Source organism: Hemiscyllium ocellatum, chromosome 24, assembly GCF_020745735.1.
Source record: "Hemiscyllium ocellatum isolate sHemOce1 chromosome 24, sHemOce1.pat.X.cur, whole genome shotgun sequence".
In the NCBI taxonomy this organism is placed as follows: Eukaryota; Metazoa; Chordata; class Chondrichthyes; order Orectolobiformes; family Hemiscylliidae; genus Hemiscyllium; species Hemiscyllium ocellatum.
In genome coordinates, this window is record NC_083424.1 from 58,951,551 (window position 1) to 58,977,949 (window position 26,399).

The 26,399-nt window shown below is 43.8% G+C and overlaps 1 protein-coding gene across 1 annotated transcript; it reads right to left on the reverse strand.

The window, feature by feature from the left end:
- Positions 1-463: 463 nt before the first annotated feature.
- Positions 464-25,143, reverse strand: mycbp (MYC binding protein). Its single transcript, XM_060844117.1, has 5 exons — positions 25,038-25,143; positions 20,971-21,043; positions 14,069-14,117; positions 6,749-6,878; positions 464-1,303 (listed from the first exon to the last, which is right to left on the reverse strand). The coding sequence occupies exons 1-5, from the start codon at positions 25,050-25,052 to the stop codon at positions 1,259-1,261; spliced, it is 312 nt and encodes a 103-aa protein (XP_060700100.1). The 5' UTR covers positions 25,053-25,143; the 3' UTR covers positions 464-1,258.
- Between the last annotated feature and the right edge of the window lie 1,256 nt (positions 25,144-26,399).

Here is a 26,399-nt window from a genome sequence, read left to right on the forward strand (position 1 = left end):
GAACCTGAAAAGGGAAGTGAGCAGGCAGGTGGGGAGGGGAAAGAGAGGTAAGAAAATGAGCAGGCAGGTTGGAGTTGACTGGGGGGGGTGGGGGGGTGGAGGAGAATGCTGGGAGAGAAAGTGACCAGGCAGGTGGGGGTTGAGGGGTCAGGGGACAAAGTGAGCAGCATGGAGAGAAAGGAAAGCAGAGAGATGATGGATGGATTCAGGGAGGAGGGGGCTGACTGGCCATGGAAGAGAGAAATTATTTAAATTCATTCTGCAAAGAAAATAATGATTACCAAAGGAAAAATAACAGATTTAAGCATAGCTCCAACTAAAGGGCTAAGAATGTTACATGGAGGGATAGGACAGTCTCTATGATGTAAGTTCCATTATGAACACAAATCCTGGGTCTGCTTTCTTGAACAGGAATCTTCTAATACTGTTCAATCCAGTGTGTTTTAATCAGTAAACGTATCAATGATGTGCAAAAAAATTTATTGAGTAAATACAAAAAAGGAAAAATTGAACTCCTGTACAACTAGAAAAAAAACCTTGTACATTAAGTGAGCCAAATGGGCCTGTTTTCAGTATTAGTACAGTTTGCTGATCAAACGCATCAGTGCTCAGTGTGGTGTTCGTGGATCATTGCCTGATTTCCAGCTTTCCTCCAAAATACTGGCACAATGACAAGAAACCATCCAACAAGGTCAATATTCAAACTTGACTGCTGCCAAGTTCCACTTGTTCAGTTTGGCTTGTGAACAGAATGCAGATTCTATTGGCCTAATGTTACTTAAAGCTGTTAACCCCTAGCTAATATCTCTCCATGCCCCCAAACTAACAGGATGTGCAAGACAAAATTGTTTAGTATAGCTCCCCACAAAGTGCAAAATGACTTTAACAAACATGTTTGGTCGAACAAAGTTACTAAAATTTGTCTCAGATCTCTGGTAACATCATGCCAATATTAAATTTAAGATCCAACAGTGCTCCAAGAATGAAACATGTGCACGGACTGAAGGGCTATTTCTGAATCAAAGTTTGTGTAGAATTTAAATGCATTTTGTAAAAATCCTGAATATCTAGTTCCAAATGCTTCATTTCAGACAGGCATAAACCATGGCATCATCATTAGTTGAAAGTAACTTTTTTTGGCATGTGCAATCTCAAAAAGGATTGGCTGTATTTCTCCCAGAATAGGTGCCAATTCTCCAGATGATTTTAACAGATCCCTTTCATGCGTTCTTCTGATAATGCGGGAAGTCTTGACTTATTATTCAGGTTGCCCTTCCTCTTTTGGGGGTTCGAACTGTGCAAGCTGTGAACAACAGATTGAAATACTTTAGTTGCCATTAAAATGAACTTCCCAGAGACTTACACATCAAAACCTTGTCACAGATTACACCTAAAAATTCTGCTTTGCTCTCAATAAAATAGTTTTTAGTTTTGCAGTTTAAGACAGAAAATAAATTGTTCTACAAAATACACAAACCAGAACAGGATTTTTAAACAGCATTCAATGTAGACTCAGCAGTATAGAACGTGAATCAAATCTTTAAAATATTCTACTAGAACAGCCGCACCCCCCCCCCACCAAAAAGAGAAAGACCTGCAAATATTTGACCCCTAAATGAAATATTTTAAACATTTAATTCACACTGTCCAGTAGATTCACCTGTTGGCAGAGGAGATTGGAATTGAATCAACTGACACTAGAGCTAGCCATAGTACGGAGCAATGGTTTATAAAAGTCTGTAAAGTAACCAGTCCTACACAAGCCCCTGTTAATGGGGTAAATGGAACAGGAAACTGAAGTCTCCAAACTGGGCAAAAAGTTAAAACCCCTTCTAAAACATACCATAATTTTGGATTGGAGACACTCCGACAAATCAGGCTTCCAGAGAGAGAGAAAAAAAAAAATCAGTAATAAAATTTAGAAAGTCAGATGTACAGCACAAACAGACCCTTCGGTCCAACCCGTCCATGCTGACTAGATACCCCAATCTATTCGAGTCCCATTTCCCTCTCAACCCTTCCTATTCATATACCCATCCACCTGCCTTTTCAATGTTGCAATTGTATCAGCCTCCACTATTTCCTCTGGCAACTCATTCCATACATGCATCATCCTCTGTGATTTGAGACGTGTGTCATTGTGCCAGTGTCCCAATGCTTTGTTATCACAGAACAGAACCACACCAACACTGTTACTTGAAAATAGCTTTTTAATTTTAAGTCATCAGTTACTGTAATAAAACGACGACAACAACAACAACGACAACAAGTCAGACTTCAATAGAAAACAGGTTGTTTAGCTATTGTGTCTGCAGCAGTTCTTTACTGGAACAATCCTAAATTAATTCCACTACTCCATTTTATCCTTATAATCTTTTTTCAGTTCCAAACTCAATTATCATCCAAACTGTTTCCAAAGATAAGCTTGTGCATGTTAGAAGGTTAGCAGAAGTTGGAGACATAGGGAGGGCTATGGTCATGGAGGGATTAACTGAGAACTAGAGAGAAATACTGTTGGACCAGAAGCCAATGCATGTCAATAAGCAGAGAGATGCTGGGTGGTCTGGACTTGGTGCTGTCTAGGATAATAGAATCCCTACAGTACAGAAGGAGGCCACTCAGCTCAATGAGTCTGCACCAACCCTCCAAAGACTATCCAACCCAGACCCAAGTTATGCAAAACTCTTTCTTCCCATAGATTAACAGTAAAAATGCCTCATCTATTCAAAAATTATTCCTCATGCATATATCCAAATCGTTCATACAAATCAACTTAAGTCCATCAACTTAAAGAGTTTAGTTTTGCACTGCATCCATTCCCTCATTGTTGGCAAAATTATTGTCTATCCATAGTTGACCAGAATCTTTAAGGACCAACTATGTTGTTTGGCATTGGAATCACCTGATTGTTAGTCTGGATAGAGGTGCCTCTGATGTAATTAGAGTGCTGAAAGAGGCCAATTTAATCCAGAAGCTTTCCTAGTACTCACTCACAAAGAACCAGATTTAGTGGATTTCATAACCTGCTAGTGGGATTGAAAATCAAGTTTAAGTTGTTATACTCTCAAATTTGTTTAGCCCAGGACCTTTGATAACATTTCTTTCCTGTTCTTAAAAAAAAAGGACATATTTAATCCAGGTATCCCCATCTCATAAATCAATATCTTCAAACACCCACTCAGGTTTTTCCCAAACACCTCAGGTGAGGTGGTAGTACAGTGGCGCAGTAATCATGAAACAGTAATCAAGAGTCCAGTTGGATGTTCTGGGGACATGGTTTGACGGTGAAGTTTAAATTCAATAAAAAATCTGGAATTTAAAAAGCTAGACTAATAGCAACCACATGACCACTGTCAATTGTTATAAATACCCATCTAGTTCACTAACTTCCTTCAGGGAAGTAAATCTGTTGTACTTGTTTTCAGACTTAGTGATGTGGTTGATTCTTAACTGGCTTGCTAGGGCAATTTCAGAAGGCAATCAGTGAGCAATCAGGCCGGGGAAACAAATTATTTCATCGTTGGACAACAACAAATCGGTTCTAGAATAATTAGTACACAGCAGAAATGTGGAGAAGACATCTGGTCAGAGAGTTGGCGTAGTGAGGCTAACAATGTGTGGGGACAGGGTTGGGCAGCCATCACAATTGACAGGTTTGTGAAATTTGTGGGGAGGGTTTGGTTTCTACCACCTTGATTAAGCCAAAAGTTGCATGAAAATCACTTTCTGTACTGAATGTAATAATCTAGATCTCTTGACACTGAAAACTGAATATTATGTCAATTCAACACCTCTCCCCAACAGGGCATATTTTGACTGATTTTGATTCCCAGACTGGATCTGGGGTGGTGAGCAATAGTTAACCTGTGTGTCATATCAATCCAAAATTCTCCATACCATACAGAACACACAAGTGTTCTCTGTACCACCACTGGTATGATTATATTTTTCATATATTCTGGTGAGTAGAACTGTCTATAGTATGCTAGCTGTGGTCAGAGTGGTCTTTGTGCATGTAGTTAAAGAGTTTATAATATTAATTGTGATTTTTTTAGGACAAAAGCTAGAAATATAATAGCTCTGAGTTATAGGGACAGGTTGGACAAGCTAGGGCTTTCTTCCTTAGAGCCTAGGAGACTGAGGGGGATCTTATAGATGTATATAAGATCATGGTTAAAAATCACAACGCCAGGTTATAGTCCAACAGGTTTAATTGGAAGCACACTAGCTTTCAGAGTGTCCCTCCGTCATCAGGTGGTTGTGGAGGGCTCAATCCTAACACACTGAAAATTTTTTGCTATAAGTTCTGTGTGATGTAACAGAAATTTTACTTTGAAAAATTGATTGTCTGTTAAGCCTTTTATCTATTAGAATAAGATGATAGTTTCACTTCTTTCGTGTGTAAATCACAAATCACAAGCAGCAGCGAAAAGTGGCCAAGCAGAGGCTGATAGCTAAGTTTGGTACCCATAGGGAGGGCCTCAACTGGGACCTTGGGTTCATGTCACATTACAGGTGATCACCATTGCACTACACACACACACATACACACACATTTTGAGGGGTGAATTTGTACTTGTAGGGTTACATTGTACTTTACTCAAAAACTGCATGTATTCATGTAAAGCTCCACTATCCCAGTTTTTAAGATTAGAATCAACCTAAACATCATGGCATAGACAGAACACAGGGGGCTAACACCTTCAACGTCTAGCTATCACCATTGTTAACAGCTAATCTGAGAATACAACTTTTTATAAAAAGGTTTTGTGATTTACACATGAAAGTGAAACTATGTTATTCTAACAGATGAAAGGCTTAACAGAATCAATTTTTCAATGTATAATAATTTCAGTTACATCACACTGCTATAAATTCTGGATGTTAGGATTGAGCCCTCCACTACCACATGATGAAGGAGCAACGCTCCGAAAGCTAGTGTGCTTCCAATTAAACCTGTTGGACTATAACCTGGCGTTGTGAGATTTTTAACTTTGTACACCCCAGTCCAACACCAGCATCTCCAAATTATAGGATCACGAGACATGGATAGGATGAATGCACTCAAGTCTTTTTCCCCCCCAGTGTTGGGGAAATCGAGGACTAAAGGTTAGAGTGGAAAGAATAAAAGGGAACCAGAGGGGCAACTTTTTTAAAAAAACAGTGGTACGCATATTAGATGCCAGCAGAAGTGGTTGGGGCAGTACATTAACAACATTTAAAACACAATCTGACAATTACATGGCTAGGAAAGGTTTAGAAGGATATGGGCCAAGTGCGGGAAAATGGGGGTAGTGTTGATGGACATTTTGGTCGGCACGGACCTCTCTGGGCAAAATGGCCTGTCGCCGTGCTATACGAGTGTCTGACTCTGAGGTTAAAGTTAGTGAAAGAGAGAGAAAACAAAAAGTATGCCCAGAAAACAGGACACAGGTTTAAGGTTTGTTGGGGCACAAACCAAAAGGGATAAGATACAGAAGGTGTTTTAGGTGAGATGAGAGTTACAGGATAGCAGCTATGCAAAGTAAAGTATAAAGAAAATTGCAATATACCACATATACTCGAGTAATAGTTGACTCCCTATTTTTGGCCAAGTAACCTGGAATTTTCCATATATCTCATGTAAAAGTCAACCCTAGTTCTTCACAGACAACAGATCAACGTTTAGGAGTCAGTGTGCCAGCCGTCGTCATGTCTCACCCCAGCTTTCCAGTCTTCTGGCTGCTCCACTTTGGTCCCAGTCTGCTGGCTGTTGTGTCCTACTCTGGGTTTTCAGAATTACTATAATTCATTGTTTTTTCTCTTTATTTAAAGATCATTTGGACTTCTGCTAATGATACAATATGAATTTTGACGGGCATGAATTTCAGCCCCTCAAAAGTAGTATCCATGTAATAGTTGATCCCATAAATTTAACCTTAGACAATAAAACAAAACCAACTATTACACAAGTATATATGATAATTTCATATTTAATTTCATGTTTGGTGCCCCCAGAATGAATTACAGAACAATTGACTCAGCAGCATTTAGAAAGAGCCCTTGGCACCTTACTTGCTGCTACAATTGCTACCAACTCCTGAAATAGCAAAGTATAAGGCGGATGGATAGGATGATGGCAGGTGAGGAGACAATAGGACAAGTGTTGCAATTCCGGAGCTTTAATGAAAAAAATACTGTCGGAAAGTACCAAGTTTTTAGGGTGACTGAGGATTTGACTTGGATTTTCAGAATATCAATAGAGGAGAAAAGGAATATGCATTTGGTTGTGGAATCACACTAGACATGGTGGAAATGGCAGAGGATAACATGAGGAACACTGCTGTTCGGGCAAAACAGGAATCACACCATGACTCTGAAAGAAAGGGGAAAAGGAACACGTGTCTGAAATAGATTCAAATAGCAAGGTAGGGCAATCCTTGGTTGAGAAGGTTATATCATTTGAACAGATGCATGGATGAGGAGCAGGGAGATTAAGTGTCCTTGCAGGAGATTAAATCAAGTTAGCTGAGAGAGTCCACGGATTAGTCGAGCAAAATGATAGTAAGAACTTGCTTTATTTTCTTCCATCTCTGAGCATGCAGTTCATCCATCTTAGTATTCTGCCTATTGAGTCTTATAAACTCAAGAAAATGATTGATGAAAACTGGATAAAACCAATATAATAATTCAAAAGGGCTTTACACAATGGGAAACATTGAGCAACTGGGTACAGGTACTCCATATACCGCATAACATAGTGCATTACCTTCGCTTTCAATTCCTTATTTTCTTCCAGCAGCAATTCATATTTCTGTCTTAGTTCTATCACTTCAAGTCGCAGTGTTTCTACATCTGCAGTCTCGGGGCCTGATGTTCCCAAATGCTGTTTCAAAAAACTAACAATATTAAGGAAAGAAACAATGCACCTTTTAATAGTCAGATCCGCCGTCATTTCCGCCACCTCCAAACGGACCCCACCACCAGGGATATATTTCCCTCCCCTCCCCTATCAGCGTTCCGAAAAGACCACTCCCTCCGTGACTCCCTCATCAGGTCCACACCCCCCACCAACCCAACCTCCACCCCCGGCACCTTCCCTGCAACCGCAGGAAATGCAAAACTTGCGCCCACACCTCCTCCCTTACCTCTCTCCAAGGCCCCAAGGGATCCTTCCATATCCGCCACAAATTCACCTGCACCTCCACACACACCATCTATTGCATCCGCTGCACCCGATGTGGCCTCCTCTATATTGGGGAGACGGGCCGCCTACTTGCGGAACGCTTCAGGGAACACCACTGGGATGCCCGGACCAACCAACCCAACCACCCCGTGGCTCAACACTTCAACTCCTCCTCCCACTCCACCAAGGACATGCAGGTCCTTGGACTCCTCCATCGGCAGAACATAACAACGGTTGGAGGAACAGCGCCTCATCTTCTGCCTGGGAACCCTCCAACCACAAGGGATGAACTCAGATTTCTCCAGTTTCCTCATTTCCCCTCCCCCCACCTTATCTCAGTCGATTCCCTCGAACTCAGCACCGCCCTCCTAACCTGCAATCTTCTTCCTGACCTCTCCAGGCCCACCCCACTCCGGCCTATCACCCTCACCTTGACCTCCTTCCACCTATCACATTTCCATCGCCCCTCCCCCAAGTCCCTCCTCCGTACCTTTTATCTTAGCCTGCTGGACACACTTTCCTCATTCCTGATGAAGGGCTTATGCCAGAAACGTCAAATTTCCTGTTCTTTTGTTTCTACCATACCACACCACGTTTAAAATATTGCAATAGAAAATGCACTGAAGTTGCATTTAATTATTCTGAAATTGATGCTTTAAGCTTAAAGCAACAGATTCAATCTCTTTGCTGATCCATCACTAGCTAGTAAGAAAAACCATGAATGACGACAGATTTAAAGTAAGTGAAAGTGGAGGCAGTAAAATAGAAGGCGGACAAAAAGCTTCATGAAGCACAAAATAACAATTTCAAAAATTAAATTTTTGTTTGCCTCCAAGGAAATTAAGTCATGGAAGTTAAAATGAAATAGCAAACTTACCTTGCAAATTTATTTCACTCAAATTCTATTCAATTTCCTTTTGAAATTACTGAAAGTCACTGCTTTCACCATCCTGGTAGGTGGAAGGTTTGAGGTTATTATCACTCAATGCAGAAAGAATTGAATCCTCATAGCCCCTTACAGCTACTCCAAAACCTACATTTAGGTTCCCTACTTCTTGAAGGAAGAGCAAATGGGATCAGCGTTTTATTGTCCACCTTAATCAACCTTGTACTAACTTCTAGCAAATCTCCTCAATCTCCTTTGAAACACGCTAATTACAGCGTGACCAGAGTTTACAGACAGCATCTATACTGGATGAGTGTAAAATGCTAGTTAATTGGCAAGTCATTGTTAAGAACATACAACTTAGAACAGTACAGCATAGTACAGGCCCTTCAGGCCTCAATGTGGTGCCAGCCTTTTATCCAAGATCAAATTAACGTCCATACCCTACATTTTACTAATCAACCATGTGCCTAGCCAAAAGTCACTTAAATGTCCCTAATAAATCTGACTCTACCACTGTTGGCAGTACATGGAATGCACCCAAAACTGTGTTTGAAAAACCTACACTCCTATCTCCCCAAAACTTCCTCCAATCACCTTAAAATTATGCCCCCTTGCGATAGCTATTTCCACCCTGTGAAAACATCTCTGGCTATCCACACCTCTTATCTTGTACACTTCTGTCAAGTCATCTCTCATCCTTCTTTGCTCCAATGAGAAAAGCCTTAGCACCCTCAACCTTTCTTCATAAGACATACCCTCCAATCCAGGCAGCATCTGGTAAATCTCCTCTATACCCTCTCTAAAGTTTCCACATCTTTCCTATAATGAGGCATCCAGAACTGAACACAATATTCCAAGTGTGGCCTATCTAGGCTCTACAGAGATACAGCACAACCTCACAGCTCTTAAACTCAATCCCCCTTCTAATGAAAGCCAACATGCCATGTGTCTTCTTAACAACCCTATCAATTTGGGTGGCAACTGAGGGACCTATGGACATGGACCCAAAGATCCTTCTGTTACTCTACACTGCCAAGAATTCTGCCTTTAACACTGTAATCTGCCCTCAAATTCGACCTTCCAAAATGAATCATTTCACACTTGTCCAGGTTGAAATCCATCTGCCACTTCTCAGCCCAGCTCTGCATACTGTCAATGTCCCACTGCAACCTATAATGGTCTTCCACCCTGTGTGTCATCAGCAAACTTATTAACCTGCTGTTCCACTTCTTCTGTTCATGATTTTTATAAATGAGTTGGATGAAGAGGTCCCAGAACATCAGATCCCTGCTGGTCACCAGAGCTCCAGGCTGAATACTGTCTTCTATATGCCAGCCAATTCTGTATCCAGGCAGCTTAAATTCCGTCTCATGCGTCCTAACTTTTTGAATGAGTTAACCATGAGGAACCGTGACAAACGCCTTGCTAAAATCCATATACTCCACATCCACTGCTCTACCTTCATCAATATGTTTTGTCACATCCTCAAGACTTCAAATAAGCCTTATGTGGGGTAGGTCACACCTCACAAAGCTATGCTGACCGACTATCTCTAATCAAACTATCCTTTTCCAAATAATCATAAATCCAGTCTGAGAATCCTCTCCACCACTGACATAAGACTGACTGGTCTGTAATTCCCACAATTATCCCTATTCTCTTTAATGAGAATTTGCCACCCTCCAATCATCATATACTACCTAAGTGGACAAATATCATTGCCAAAGGTGCAGCAATCTCTTCCATCACTTCCCCTAGTAACGTTGGGTACATCCCATCTGTCCCAGGGGGGCTAATTTATCCTCATGTTTTTCAAAATTTCCTTCCTAATATTAACCTGTTCGAGCATATCAGCCTATTTCACAATGTCCTCACAAATGACAAGGTCCCTCTCACTAGTGAATACTGAAGCAATGTATTCATTAAGGACTTCCCCAACCTCCTCCAATTCCAGGCACAAGTTCCCTGAAATATCCTTGATCAGCCCTATCCTAACTCTGGCTATCTTCTTGTTCCTCACAAGAGTGTAGAACACCTTTGGGTTTTCCTTAATCCTGCGCCAAGGCTTTTTCATGCCTCTTTCGAGCTCTCCTAAGTCCATTCTTCAGTTCCTGCCTGGTTACCTTGTAACTCTCTGAAGCCCTCTCTGATCCTTGCCTCCTCAATCTTAAAGTAAGCTTCCTTCTTCCTCTTGGCTAGATGTTCCACATCTCATCATCCAAGGTTCCTTCACCCTCCCATCCCTTTCTTGCCACAGTGGGACAAAGCTATTCAACTCTCAGCAAGTGCTCCTTAAACAACCTTCACATTTGTCATGCATTTCCCCGAGAATACTTATTCAATTTATTCTCCACAGTTCCTGTCGAATAGCATTGTAATTCCCCCTCCCCCAATTAAATACTTTCCCATACAGTCTGCTCCTATTGCTCTCTCCGACTATAGTTAAGGTCAAGGAGTTGTCATCATCACCAAAATGCTCTTCTGAGAGATCAGACAGCTGACCTGGTTCGTTGCCAAGCACCAAATCCAGTATAACCTTCACTCTAGTCAGCCTGTCTATCTACAGACATATAGAGTTAAGAATCCTTCTTGGACACAACTGACAAAATCTGCTCCATCCAAATTATTTGCACTAAAGGAGATTCTAATCAATATTAGAAAAGTTGAAGTCACCCATGACAACCCTGTTACTTCTGCACCTTTCCAAAAATCTGCTCCTTCATGTCTCTGTTATTGGGGGTCTATAGAAAACACCCAATAAAGTGACCACTCTTTTTCTGTTTCTGACTTCCACTCATACTGACTCCTCAAACCCTCCTCAAATGATGCAGCTGTTGTACTATCCCTGATTTGCAATACACTCCTCCTCCTCCTCCTCTACCTCCCTCCCTATTCCTTTTGAAATATCTAAACTCTGGAACATCCAAACAACCATTCCTGTCCTTGTGATATCCAAATCTCTGTAATGGCTACAAAACTGTAGCTGCTTTCTCTTTATATTGGTATTTCTTGTGCATTGCACTGATCAGTGCAAAGCTTCAATAATTTTTTTTAAAGCAACACTTTGTGTATCCCACCAAATTCAACTCCCAATGGAAATGCAAATCCTTACATCCCTGCCCAATCTCTCAGGCTGCCATTAAATCTATATTCTAGATTAGTGGTGCTGGAAGAGCACAGCAGTTCAGGCAGCATCTGAGGAGCAGTAAACTCAATGTTTCGGGCAAGAATTCTATATTACCTCTTCCTTTACCTTCCAAAGGACATCTCTTCACATTTCTCTATTGCTCACTTCATGTATTCAGATAGAATGCCTTTAGCTTTAACATCTTCCCATTTACCTTAACAGCGTCTGATAAATAAATGGCTTGATACTACTGTTAAGCTCCCTGTCTCTTCCTGAATTATTCTGCTTATTTTTGCCAAAATTGCTTCTCTGCCCTACCTCCCTGTTAAATGGGATAGATTTTAAACAAAACTAGCAATTCCAGACTGGAGACTCATGAGACACGTGAACCATTAACAGCAGAATTGTGTTAAACCAGAATAAAACCTCATTGCCCATCATATTCCCATTCTAATATTGCCATGGAGGCAGGGAATCAACCCTAGTTCAAAGACTGCAGGAGAGCCTACCAAGAGCAGAACCAAGCAAAATGAGATGTCAATTAGTGAAACTAAAACACAGCACTAAAACGCCCAGTGTTAATAGAATGAGAGAGTAAGCTTTCCCACACTAATGAACAGGATCCAGCTTTTGCAGTCTCGCCACATCCAGTTGTGGTGGCAGACATTTATGGCCTGTCCACTCATTTAATTATCCCCATTCTCAGTGATTGGGAAACCCAGCACATCAGTGAAAAGTCGAGCCTGAAGCATTTGTGAACTTCAGCCAGAAGTACTGAGTTGAGAATTCACCTTGGCATACGCCTAACAACCCAAGCAGCATAGATGCTATTCTCAAAACAATTCATACCATTCTATGTGACTCAATAGGAAGCTTATAATGGAGCTAGACAAGATTGGAGTTAAACCAAAGGTGGGGTATTGTATATAGTTTTGGTCACCACAATATGGAAGGATGTGATTATACTCGAGAGTGCAGAGGATGTTTCCTGGGCGAAAGCATTTCAACTAAAGATAGGATGGAGTTTAGTTTTTCTTGGAGCAGGAAAGACTGGGTGGAAGGTGGTGTGAAGAGGAGGTCCACCCTGACTAAAGTGTACAAATTAACCGAGGCATAGATAGGGTGGACAGTAAGAATCCTTTTCCATAAATAGATGACTCAAGAACCAGGGCGATAGATCTAAGGTAATATGTAGGAGGTTTGGATTGAAGGAAGAATGTTTCACAGAGGGTTTCCAGTCTGTATCTGGGACTAAGAAGGGTGGGAGTGCAGAAGCCATCACAACAACATTTTGTAAATACTTACATGAACACTTGATACATCTTAGCATAGAAGGCTTTGGGCCAAATGCTAAGGTGAGACTAGAATGGATAAGTGCTTGATGTCTGGTGTCACCACAATAGGCTACAAGGCCCTTTTACAGCATGGAAAGCTCAGATCAGGAATCTGCTGAAGGCAATGGCTACTGCTAGACTCTATGCTCTAGCAGGATTCTGACAGTAGTCCTAGCTTCTTTATTTCAATAGAAATCTCCGCTCCAATTTGTTTAGCCAGCAGTGACTGGTAACAAATTTGACTGCCATTTAAGAGCTTCTCTAGATCAAAATTATGCATCTTTGCTCACCACATTAGCACCTTTTTGCACAATCACTTCTTTTGCCCTACAGCACACATGACAATTTGCAGGCAACCCTCAACTTGGCTGAATAAGCCAATTAAGCCCCAACGTAAAGAATATATTTATTTTTCCATATTTTTTAATGTGGACTGAAGTGAATTTTAAAAGTTTTTTCCCCCTCTCCAAATACTGAAGGATTGCCTGACTCACTGGGAGTGCTGTTTACACAGCTGTTTGTTCAAGCAGGAGAGAACACCTAGTTACAAACCAGTTGGAAGCAGGAATGTGTGCAAATGTACTTTCAGTCAGCAATTTAAGTAAATTTAAGGAGAAGTTAAGACTGATTTTTAAGTGGTAATGGGTTGAACAGATCTAAGAGAAGGCAGGAAAATGAGATTCAAGAACATAGCAGCCATGATCGAATGGCGGAGCAGACTTGATGGGCCAAATGGCCTAATTCTGCTCCTATATCTTATGAACTTATACACTTCATAAGATCATGAGAGGCATGGATAGAGTGAATGCAAGGGTTGGGGAATCAAGGACTAGAGGGCATCAGTTTAAGGTTAGAGGGGAAAAGAATAAATGGGAACTTGAGGCAACCTTTTGCTTTTTTTAAAAACTCAGTGGTGAAGATATGGAATAAGCTGCCTGCTGAAGTGGTTGAAATGGGTAAATTAACATTTAAAAGGCAACCAGAACACCTGGAGGAAACCCACGCAGACATGAAACGAATGTGCAAACTTCACAATTGCCAGAGACTGGAATAAAACCCAAGTCCCTGCTGCTGTGAGTCAGCAGTGCTAACCACAGAGTCATCTTGTTCTATCTGGAGATAATTTGGTTGTGTGAAATGCCAGCCTTCTTCTATTTGTATCAAATTGGAAAATTAAAAAATCTAGAATCAGTGAAACTGACCACGCAGCTGTTTGAATCTTCTAAGTATCCAACTGGTTACTTTTTAGTCCTTTCAATAGAAGAAGTCAGCCATTTTAAACCAGTCTAGTCTGTGTGCAGCTCTAACTTAACGTGGTTGGCTCTTACATGCCTTCTGGAATGGGTCACTTAATTTATCTTAAACATGACAATAGTCCAAGTCCAGCACACTCACACCAATTTGATAAGGATAGTGAAGCACAGGCAATAAATGCTGACCTAGCAGCAGTATCTACACCTCAAGCATGAACTAACAAGGTCACAGCTTTTTCAACAGCAGACTTTCTGAATGAAGTCAGTGTTTTCCGTTCCTCTTCGAGCAATAAAGGATACTCCATTGCATTGTTGGGCTTCTCCGGCTCCTCATAGAGGGCAACCAGCACTGAAAAACATAACATTTCAATTCTATACGTTCACTAAATACTATAACAGCATGCAAATGCAAAAACAAAAACCAAAATTTTAAGGTACTATGATTAAACTATCGCACATGTTCCATGGCTTTTAAGGCACAGAATGTACTCTGCAGCAAATATCAATGTAACTTGTAAAAGATTTTGGTAGCATTGAGCCCTGAAGGGTATATCTGTTTGATTGGGGCTAGACCAGACAGCAAGAATACAAAAATGAGGGAAGACCCTGGTTACTATAATCTTAACCAATCTACCCTAATGAGGTAGCCCATGCTTTCAACATCTGAGGTGTCACAAATGGAACTAAATGCACATTCAATGAACATCCATTTTTGATCTCATGCCAGAAGAAAGATTTCTGATGAAGCAGGTGAAGATATAAAGCAATACCCAGAGGAGCATTTACAACAATGACCCCTCAAATGTCTAAATTTACACATCACTCTTAGCAACATAATCCAAAAATAGTCTTAGGATTTCATTTCTCTGCACTTTGACCTTTGGCGTTGGCACATTAACAAGTAGTGTACTCAACATTCAGTACTAAATGAGCAGAAATCTCCCAAAATATTCCTGCAGATGCTAGAAATCAGATTTTAAAAATATTGGAAATAATCAGCTTCGATAGCAGCCTGTGGAGCAGAATTCCAAAGAACAGTGGTGTTCAACTCAAAACCATTGTAATGACTTGGTTTCAGAGATCATTAAATATTGGAGCTGTAGGTTTAACATGGTAAGTTGCCGGTTCTGCAGTTTACTGACAGCAAAGGTATAGGATCAAATTACTGCAGATACAGGAATCTGTATTGAAAACAAGACACTGGAAATCACAACAGGTCAGGTGCAGCTACAGTCAAACAGCAGTCTAATGCCAAGTCTAGATGACTCTTTACCAGAGTTAAAGTGAAGTGTGGAGGGGGCAGCACTTTTTCAATAGTTGTTGTTAGTGGTAGTGGGGTGGGGTGGCGGATTAGGAAAGCTGATAGTTCAGATTAAGTGATCAGAACGTGAGAATGGCAAGAGTGGTGCATCTAACTGCCAGACTTGAAAGAACAGACAGTCTCACTGGAATGGGCAGGGAGGGCAGAGGAGAAGAGGTCATGGTGACAGAAGAGGTGACAAGCTAAAAGAAAGGGATGAAATAGGAGTTCGTTCACAAACTATTTACTGCTTGTGGACAATGGAAACATCCTGAGTTTACAATAAACAGACTTTAAATCTTCCAAACCCTAGAAAAGGTGTTGTAGGTGTCAACTTGTAAACTGTTAATGATATTAACCATCTATTTGTTTCTAAGAGGAAGGGGGTCTGGAATCATGAATAATAAATTATTTACTCCTGGATACAAAGGAGTTCACACTGCGCAGGGATGGGATAAAGAAAACCATTATGAAAATCAGATTACTGACCTTTTCTTCAAATCAATTAACTTTGTGGGCAGAAAACAGGTTCGCTGTTCAGCAATAAGAAAAAAAAAGTTGGTTTTGACTGAGCCACAAGAGGCATAGATTATGAAAGCGAGGAGGGTGATGTTGAGCTTGCACAAGACATTTGTTAGAGTACTGTGTACAGTTGTGGGTGCCACATTCAGTAATCAAGTTGATTGGACACGATGCAGGAATGATTTACGAGATATGGCTCCAGGTTGAGGAACTTCAACTATGATTGATGGGAGTTGGGGACTGTTCATCCTGGAGAGAAGGCAGTGAGGGGAGATCTGAATGGGGTTTTCAAAATCATGAGCGGATTGGACAGAGAAGATTAAGTGAAACCATTTCCACTTGCAAAAGAAACAAGAACAAGGGGCCTTAGATTTAAAGTGACATGCAACAAAGCAAGGATGATGCAAAAAGAAATTGTTCACACAGGGAGCAGTTAGGGTTTGGAGACCACTGCCTAAAACTTGGAGGCAGGAAGTTCAGTTAAGGTATTCAAGAGAATAATGGATAGTTTTTTTTTGGATCGTAATGGAGTGCAGGGATTTGGGGATAAAACACTAGATGATAGAGCCGGACTAGAAATTACAGCCTGTGTAAGGACAGTGAATTGATGGCCTCTTGAGATTCTGTGATTGTCAGAAGCAGGAGAGGCATTCTCTAGTCAAAAAAAACATATCCTGCAATTTTCTAGAGTAAGAGATTTGTTCTGGCATGGTCAGGAAAGGAGAATCATTGGAAAAGGCTTTACCAGCTGGTGGTGGATTTCAGGAACTCTGAAAATTGGGAACAGTACATCAATACAGTCATTCACAGTTACAATTAGTTGGGAGTACAGGAGTCCATTTGAAACTGGGAGCAACTGTGGGCTGCAATCCTGTAACAAGGTGACTAATTTAAAAAGGGGAAATGGTCCTCTCTGTAGTTTGCTCAATAGAGCTCTTAGCCATTCCTCACAATGAAAGTTTTAAAATGTGAAATGTTTTCTTTCAACTAAGTTTGGCAGGGGGTTGGGGGGAAAAAATAAGGAGTGAGAGAAGAACTTGTTTTTAAATACTGTTAGTCTCAAAACGGAGACAAAATATTAACTCTTTCTCCACAGACAGGTGGGTGGGTGAGCATGTCCAGATATTTTTTGCTTTAATTCCTCCCATTAAATATTGGGGAGACAGACTTCCAGGGTATACCTGATCAGGTTCTGGGGATCTAACCAGCACTTCCCTCCTCTGTAATATGGAGATTTTTTCAAGATGTCACCATCTATTTCCCTACATTCCATATCTTCCATGTCCTTTCCCACAGTAAATATTGATACAAAATACTCGTTTAGTATCTCCCCCCATCTCCTGTGACTCCACACAAAGGCCACTGTGCTGATCTTTGAGGGGCCCTATTCTCTCCCTAGTTACCTTTTGTCCTTGATGTATTTGTAAAAACCCTTTGAATTCTCCTCAACTCTTTTTGCCAAAGCTATTCATGTCCCCTTTCTAACCTCCTGATTTCCCTCTTCAGTATACTCCTATTGCCTTTATACTGTAAGGATTCATTGGATCTATCTTGTCAATATCTGACATATGTTTTCTTCTTTTTCTTAATCAAACTCTCAATTTCTTTAGTCATCCAGCATTCCCTTTTACCCTAACAGGAATATACTTTCTCTGGCCTCTTGTTATCTCATTTCTGAAGGCTTCCCATTTTCCAGCTGTCCCTTTACCTGTGAACATCTGCCCCGATCAGCTTTTGAAAGTTCTTGTCTAATACTGTCAAAATTGGCCTTCCTCCAAATTAGAACTTGGACTTTTAGGTCTGGTCTATCCTTTCCATCACTATTTTAAAATTAATAGAATTATAGTTGCTGGCCCCAGAGTGCTCCCCCACCGACACCTCAGTCACCTGCCCTGCCTAATTTCTCAAGAGTAGGTCAAGTATGACTAACGTTTTGCAATTGCCCCCTTACAATATTTTGTTTTCCATGATGTGGAAGTGCCGGTGTTAGACTGGGGTGCACACAGTTAGAGATCACACAATGTCAGGTTATAGTCCAGCAAGTTTGCCTGCTCACACTAGCTTTTGGAGCACTGCTCCTTCATCAGGAGCTTGTGCAGTATATTCTGCAGCCACAGCGCTTCAAAGGCTAGCGCTTCCAGGTGAAGCTGTTGGAACATAACTTGGTGTTGTGAGATTTTTAAAATTGTTTTCCAGTGTCATTTGAAAAGGTTTACACCTTTTGTTATACATCAGTAGGTCCTTGGTATCTGCTGAGGGGATGGGGCTTCTCACCACTATCTACAGCCATTCGTCTAAATGAATTCAGCTAAATTCCTTAAAATTAACTTGTTAGTTTGTTTCATTTACAATTTCAGTATACCTACATAGAAATATGTAATGGCAATTACTTTGATTATGGGAACTTTGAATATGCAAATTGGTTCTGATTTTCCCAATTATACTTTACTAAGTAACAAGTCTTTCCTTCATCACTAAGATTTCCGTGAGGCACTTCATTATCTTATCTGGTTGCCATGAGTATTTAGGCCATGATTATGACTGTGGAAATTGTTGCCTCAAGTAACAATTCTCTTCAGCAACTGGTGACTCCAACGCCCAACAGTTTTTTTTCTCTTTTTCTTTTTTATTCAATTTCCACCACCAGGAAAAGTAGGAAAACACCCGAGTGGCCTGTGACAAGCAGTGCCCTTCACATTAAAGGGCAATGCTGTGTGATCAAAACAGTGAAGGGGAGGGCAAGGACTAAATTAAAATAGCGTTGGAGGGGGAAATGATGCACTCCACTCCCTGCGGCGCCCACCTCTCCCTGAACAACTCCAGGGTGTTGGTGGACACCGCGTGCTCCTTCTCCAAGGACACCCGGGCCCTAACGTAACCGCGGAAGAGGGGCAGGCAGTCGGCCCTAACGACCCCCTCCACGGCCCGCTGTTTGGACCTGTTTATGGCCAGTTTGGCCAGGCCCAGGAGCAGACCCACAAGGAGGTCTTCAGACCTGCCCTCCCTCCTCCGCACCGGGTGCCCAAAGATCAGGAGCGTGGGACTGAAGTGCAACCAAAAACAGAGGAGGAGATTTTTCAGAAAATCAAAAAGGGAGTGCAAACGCCCACACCCAACATACACATGGTCCACGGACTCCACAGCACCACAGAACAAGCAATTGGGCTGGAAGTCCGTGAACCACCGCAATCTGCGGTTGCAGGGGACTGCTGCGTGCAGCACCCTCCACCCCAGATCCCCGAGAGAAAGGGGGAGGACTCCAGCATAGAGGGCCCTCCACTGGGGATCCCCACCGCCCGGTGGCAAATGGGCACGCCAGGGCGTGTCCGGGCGGTGGATGAGGGAGAAGAGGTGGACGGTGTGCAGCAGCAGTCGGTACAGGGCCCGCCTTTTAACGTCCTTGAAGGGGACAAAATTAAAATTTCGGAGGCGGCTCAGGTTGTGGGGCACAGGCTCCCGCGGGAAGTACGGGACCCTGGGGCCCATGTGAAATTCCGTCCGGGCAGGGGTGAGCGCGGACGGGATCCCACCACACACCTGAGCGTCCTCCAACTGGTGCACTACGTCGGGTCCGAGCACCGCCGTTTTAAGGCGTCGGATGCCGGTGGCCACGTACTGGACGTCTACCGCTGCCCTGCTCGCTATGTCTTGCGGCAACGTCCAGCCCAGGCCCCCGGCACCCAGCACGTCCCCGACCCTGGTAACCCTCGCCGCCACGGCCCTCCCCTCCGACAGCCACTCGAACCCGCGAGCACGGAGGTGCGGATTCCTGAGCAACGGCTCCCTGACGACAGCCGCTACTCCTGCCGGAGGGTAGGTGCGACGCGATTCGACCATGTTCCAGACAGTGATCAGGTCCTGGTAAAAGACAGGCAGCACCTTGAGGGCGACCTCCAAACCGTCACGATCGACGAACAGGAGCTGCGTGTCGTAGTTGAGGTTACGCACCTGGCGGAAAAAATACGTCGCCAGGGAGCACCACCTAGGAGGAGGCTCGACGTAAAGGTATCGCTGCAAGGTCTGAAGGCGGAAGGTCGCGACCTGGGTGCGGACGCACACCAGCGACTGACCGCCCCCCTCAATGGGGAGACTCAGAACCTGCGCAGCGACCCAGTGCATCTTTTTGTCCCAGAAGAAGTCGACTAACGTTCTCTGGATGTCAGCGACAAAGCCAGGAGGAGGGACCAAAGTGACCAGCCGGTACCACAGCATGGCGGCCACCAGCTGGTTTACGACCAGCACTCGGCTCCTGTAAGATAGCACTCGGAGCAGTCCTGTCCAGCGGCCTAGGCGAGCCGAGACTACCACAACAGTTTATATGACAGGATAAAAAAAGTATTGATTTGTTTGTAATTAGACACTGGCCAATGTGTTGCCATGGGGACAGTCTCATGTCACAAATTGTTGTGACGGTTGGAAATTTGGGATTCTCACACAGTCCCAATTCGTGAAACACAAGAAACATGGGCAATGTATCGCTCTTCAGTAATACCTTTCGTTGGCATTCTTATGCTGTAGGAAACACAGCAACTAATTTGCACACAGCCAGTTTGCACTGACAGCAATATGAGAAGCATCAGGTAATCTGTTTAATGGTGTCAGTTGACGGCTTAATATTGGCCAGGCCACCAGTCAGGTATCCCTGCCTGTATTTCAAGTTGCATCCTTTGTGTATCCACCCAAAAGGGCAGACCTGTTGGACTGACTATTTGAAAAGGCAGCTGCTCTAATACTCCTACATTGAAAGAATCCATATAGATCATTTGCTCAGCTGTTGAATCACTGATTACCTGACTGGGGCATCCAGAATGCCAACCCCTTGAACCAAGTTAAGAAGAAAAACCATGAGAGAAAGGGTCATATTATTGTTGCTTTCAAGATGTACCTAAGATCTGCTTCAATGTTCCAAGATTTGTTCAATACCTGCCCAAATATTACCACTGGGGACTTCTGCATCTGATTTTGTTGCCTAAGATATCAATGAACTTCCCCAGGATGTTTCATATTTATATAATAATACAATAAGGCATTCAGATGCACTGCAGAAATTCACCAAGACTCATTAGACACCACCTTGAAACCAACATCCAGAATAGGGGCAACAGATACTTGCAAGATCCGTTTCACACCACACGTCATCCTGAATTAGTATATATAAACACTGTTCCATCGGTATCACAAGGTGAAAATCCTGGAAGTCCTGGAAGTCCCTTCTTAACAAGATGGTGTGTGTACACCTACAGGACACGGAATGCAGCAGTTATAGAAAGCAGCTCACCACCACACCTCAGGGACAATGACAGCAATACAGGCTAGACTAGCCCAGCCAGGAACACCTACATCCCACAAATGAACAAAAAGAGCGAAAACAGCACCTCACCTTTTGTAAGTGTATCCAGTACACCACCTTTCTCTAAGTATCTACGAAATTGCTCTCTACGGGAATCACCAGCCTGGAGAAAACAAGAAGAATAATGTGTTTATGCCACTAATAGGTACATGCATATGACATGTCTATGATAGCTCCTTGACTCCATTCCTATCCTCCATGGACCCAACAGGCATTCCAGATACCGTGTGCGCAGGAAATGCTCCTAACAGAGAAACATGAGCTCCAAGGGGGTCACAATGCAGCTCAAGGGACTGGAGGAAAGAAGGGAATGGGTGACCACCAGGCAGTCAAGGAAAAACAGGCAGGTAGTGCAGGATTCCCCACCCCAGGTCCTACCCACAAATCAGTTTTCCATTCTGGAAGCTGATGAGAGCATTGGTTCCTCAAGAAAGCGCAGACAGAGCCAAGCTTCTAGCACTAGAAGCAGCTGGACTGTCCAGGAGTTGGGGGAAGAAAGCAGGAGCAACAATGATAGGGATTCGTTTAAAGAATAGTCAGACATTTCTGTGGCCGCAGAAATGACTCCAAGGTGATATTACCTCTGTGCCAGGGTCAGGGATGCCACAGAGGCTGCAGGATGACAAGACAGAGGTTGTAGTACATCATTACCAATGACATTGGAAATGAGGGATAGGCATTTAGGTAGCTGAGCAATAGTCTAAAGAGGATGATCTCAAAGATATCCAGATTACTTCAAGTGCCATGTGCTAGTGAGGAGAGAAATAAAAGAATGTCAGGTGAATGCTTGGCTCAAGAGTTGGTACCTTCGAGGAGAAAGTGAGATCTGCAGATGCTGGAGTTCAGAGCTGAAAATGTGTTGCCAGAAAAGCGCAGCAGGTCAGGCAGCATCCAAGGAGCAGGAGATTCAACTGTTCGGGCATAAGCCCTTCTTCAGGAATGAGGAAAGTGTCCCCTACACTGGCACCACCCCTTCACCTTTTCCTCTGCTACATCGATGACTGTATCGGCGCTGCCTCGTGCTCCCACGAGGAGGTTGAACAGTTCATCCACTTGACAAACACCTTCCACCCCGACCTCAAATTCACCTGGACCGTCTCAGACTCCTCCCTCCCCTTCCTAGACCTTTCCATTTCTATCTCGGGCGACTGAATCAACACAGACATCTACTATAAACCGACTGACTCCCACAGCTACCTAGACTACACCTTCTCCCACCCTGCCCCCTGTAAAAACGCCATCCCATATTCCCAACTCCTCCTTCTCCGCCGCATCTGCTCCCAGGAGGACCAGTCCCAATACTGTACAGGCCAGATGGCCTCTTTCTTCAAGGACCGCAATTTCCCCCCAGACGTGATCGACGATGCCCTCCACTGCATCCCCTCCACTTCCCGCTCCTCCGCCTTGATCCCCACCCCTCCAACCGCCACCAGGACAGAACCCCACAGGTTCTCACCTACCACCCCACCAACCTCTATATACAGCGTATCATCAGCCATCATTTCCGCCACCTCCAAACGGACCCCACCACCAGGGATATATTTCCCTCCCCTCCCCTATCAGCGTTCTGAAAAGACCACTCCCTCCGTGACTCCCTCGTCAGGTCCACAACCCCCACCAACCCACCTCCACTCCCGGCACCTTCTCCTGCAACCGCAAGAAATGCAAAACTTGCGCCCACACCTCCTCCCTCACTTCTCTCCAAGGCCCCAAGGGATCCTTCCACATCCACCACAAATTCACCTGCACCTCTGCACACATCATCTATTGCATCCGCTGCACCTGACGTGGCCTCCTCTATATTGGAGAGACAGGCTGCCTACTTGCGGAATGTTTCAGAGAACACCTCTGGGACACCTGGACCAACCAACCCAACCACCCCGTGGCTCAACACTTTAACTCCCCCTCCCACTCCACCAAGGACATGCAGGTCCTTGGACTCCTCCATCGCCAGACCATAACAAAACGACGGTTGGAGGAAGAGCGCCTCATCTTCTGCCTAGGATCCCTCCAACCACAAGGGATGAACTCAGATTTCTCCAGTTTCCTCATTTCCACCCCACCCCTCACCTTGTCTCAGTCAATTCCCTCGAACTCAGCACTGCCTTCCTAACCTGCAATCTTCTTCCTGACCTCTCCGCCCCCACCCCACTCCAGCCTATCACCCTCACCTTGACCTCCTTCTACCTATCACATCTCCATCGCCCCTCCCCCAAGTCCCTCCTCCCTTCCTTTTATCTTAGCCTGCTGGACACACTTTCCTCATTCCTGAAGAAGGGCTTATGCCTGAAACATCGAATCTCCTGTTCCTTGGATGCTGCCTGACCTGCTGCGCTTTCCCAGCAACATATTTTCAGCTCAAGATTTGGTACAGCAAGGAGGGTTGAGATTCCTGAATGACAGGAACTGTTTCTGTGGAAGATGGAGCCTTTTGGGGCAGCACGGTGGCTCAGTGGTTAGCACCGCTGCCTCACAGCACCAGGGTCCCAGGTTTGATTCCAGCCTTGGGCAACTGTGTGTGGAGTTTGCACATTCTCCCTGTGTCTGCGTGGGTTTCCTCTGGGTGCTCCAGTTTCCTCCCACAGTCACAAAGAGGTGAATTGGCCATGCTAAATTGCCCACAGTATTAGGTGCATTCCTCAGAGGGAATGGGTCTGGGGGGGGTTACTCTTTGGAGGGTCGGTATGGACTTGTTGGGCCTATTTCCACACTGTACGGAATCCACTTTAATCAAGCAGAAGAACCCCCATTCTGGTTCAGGTGGGGGCCATTTTCTCGTGGGTTTGTGCATGCCACTGGGAGAAACTTAAATTAGTTTGGCAAGGGGAAGGGACAGAGCCACATTGAATTTCAAGGTTATAAAGGTAAGGCTGGATAGCATCTCCTTTCATTCTAGGATTATCAGTAACTTTAACATAACATCCTTAAAGGCCTGAGTGAAGAAGGTAAACCTGCTAAATATCTTAACTAGGCACAAATTTCAAAGAATTATGTATTTGAACTGATAAATCTCACGGTTCTACAATAGGAGCCAAAGCCTGACCATTAATTGTATAATTCCTGCCCTTGTTTGTTTTGCCAAAATGCAATACCTTGCATTTAGTCAAATAAAACATCATCTGCCACTCCTCAGCCAATTGACCCAAATGATTAAGATCTCTTTGCAATGTTAGATAACCTTCATCACTGTCCACAATATCACCAATTTTGGCATCATCTGCAAACTTACTCACCACACCACTGCCATACCATTCAGATAAAAGGCAAACAAAACCAGACCCCCAAATGTCCCCACATCCAGACACCCAAAAAAAACAAACAGTCATCCCAACTCTCTCTCCCCCAGTCCTTCTTGTCAAATCCAACACCCACCACCCTACTCTCCTCCCCCCAGACACCATACTTTCTCTTGCCACTGCCTCCTCAAACATCCTCCTTGATCCCACCCAACTCACTCCATCTGACCCCCACTCACCCTTGCCTCAGCCTACCTCACTCCATTCACTCACCCTTGCCTTACACCCACTTACCCTACACAAAACCCAATTTCACCCACCACCCCCCAATCCCACTTATGAACTCGAGCACATGGCACCAACTTCTCCTTCTGCCATTCTCCATTTCCCCTGTCTCCCCCCTCAGGTCACCCTCACTGCAGACCACAACCCCAGGCATCCCCACAACAGACCCTTCCCACCCCCCATCCCACAACTAGCTGTCTCCATAACAGACCCTTCCCCCCCACTCCAGCCGTCACCTACCCCCAAAATCCTACTCATCCCCTCTCCAGACCCTCCCCCACAAACCCCATCGTCCCCACTCCAGACCCTTCCCGTCAAACCCAGTAATCTCCGCTGCAGACCCTCTTACCGCCCCGAACTCAGTCACTCCTACTGCAGACCCTCCCCTATAAACCCCGTCGTCCTAACTCCGGACCCGGACCCCATTGGGTTGTCCCAGAGTTACCCCCAACCCGTTCCTGTTCCTTGGCTCTCCTCAAGTGATCCTCACTCCAAACTCCCGCTCCTCCCGGGTTGTACCCACTCCAGACTCTTCCCAGCCGTCTCCACCGTTTCCCTTTCCTTTCCTTTCCTTACCCGGTAATGCGCCATCTTCTCTCTCCCTCTCCGCTCGAAGGCCCGCAGTGCGCCTCTTGTTTCCGGAATTTGTTGCCATGACAACGAGCCAGGCCGGCCCCTCGTCAACGGCCCGTCCACGAGGAGGCAGCGGCCAGGCCCAGGTCCCGCCTCCCAGATTGTTCCCGCCTCCACGTTGTGTCCGTTAGCGCCTCGCTCCGGCGGTGCGAGGTCAGGGAACGGTTATGGGGAAATAAAGGACCAACGGCAGAAAAGTGCAAAGCAAAATTGGATGACAGGTAAAACCAACGGAGTAGCAGCAACCAGAGCAATAGCACAAAAAGTGTAAATATGTTGAAAAGGCAGACCTGAATTTATTGCATTAAACGGAGCAATTACAATAAGGATAATAAATGAAGAGTTTAAAAATGTTGTAAGTGAGTATGATGTAAATGTTATTACTGAGGCATGGCTGTAAAGTTACACGGCTGGGAACCAAATATCCAAAGGTATATTTAGAAAGGAGAGGCAAGGAAAAACAGAGAGGTGGTGCTTTTGTTTTCTTAGTAAAGCATGGAATCAGCAGAATAATAAAGGACGAAATAAAAAACTGTAGACGCTGGAGATCTGAAGCAAACAAAAATAGAAATTGCAGGAGAAACTCAGCAGGTCTGGTAGCATCTGTGAACTGAAATTCCTCAGATGTTCTGAAGGAAGATCACTGGGCTCAAAACGTTAACTCTTCACAAACGCAGCCAGACCTGCTGAGATCCTCCAGCAATTTCTGTTTTTGCTAGTGCCTTGAAAAATATACATAGAACCAGGTGGAACTAAGAAGCAACAAAGGAGCAAAAACAATAGTAGGTGTTGTCTAAAGGCCTCCATACAGTTATACTGAGGTAAGGGATAATACTCAACTAAAATTTAAAATACCTGTACGTACAATGAGGTTGCTCCAGTAATCATGGCTGACCTTTATTTAACATGCAAAACTTACTGGCAAAACTACATGTGCAATAATTTGATGGCGGAAGAATTCCTACAGTTTAGGAAATCTTGGTGTACAAAGGAAATTGAGTGCCATTGTACATCAGTTACGGAAAGCAGATGTGCATGTTGATGCAGGAAGCAGTTAAGAACGTAAATAGTATGTTAGTCTTTACTGAGGACTTTAAGTACAGAACCAAGGATGTCTTGTTGATACGAAAAAGGGCAAGGGTGGGATAACACCTGGAGTATTATATGCAGTTCTGATCTCTTTACCCAAGAAAATATACACTTGCCATAGAGAGAGTTTAACTAAAGGTCACCAGTCAGATTCTTGCAATGGCAATGTGTTGAATGAAGAGAAACTGAGAACTAGTCTTTGATAAGAAGGAATTT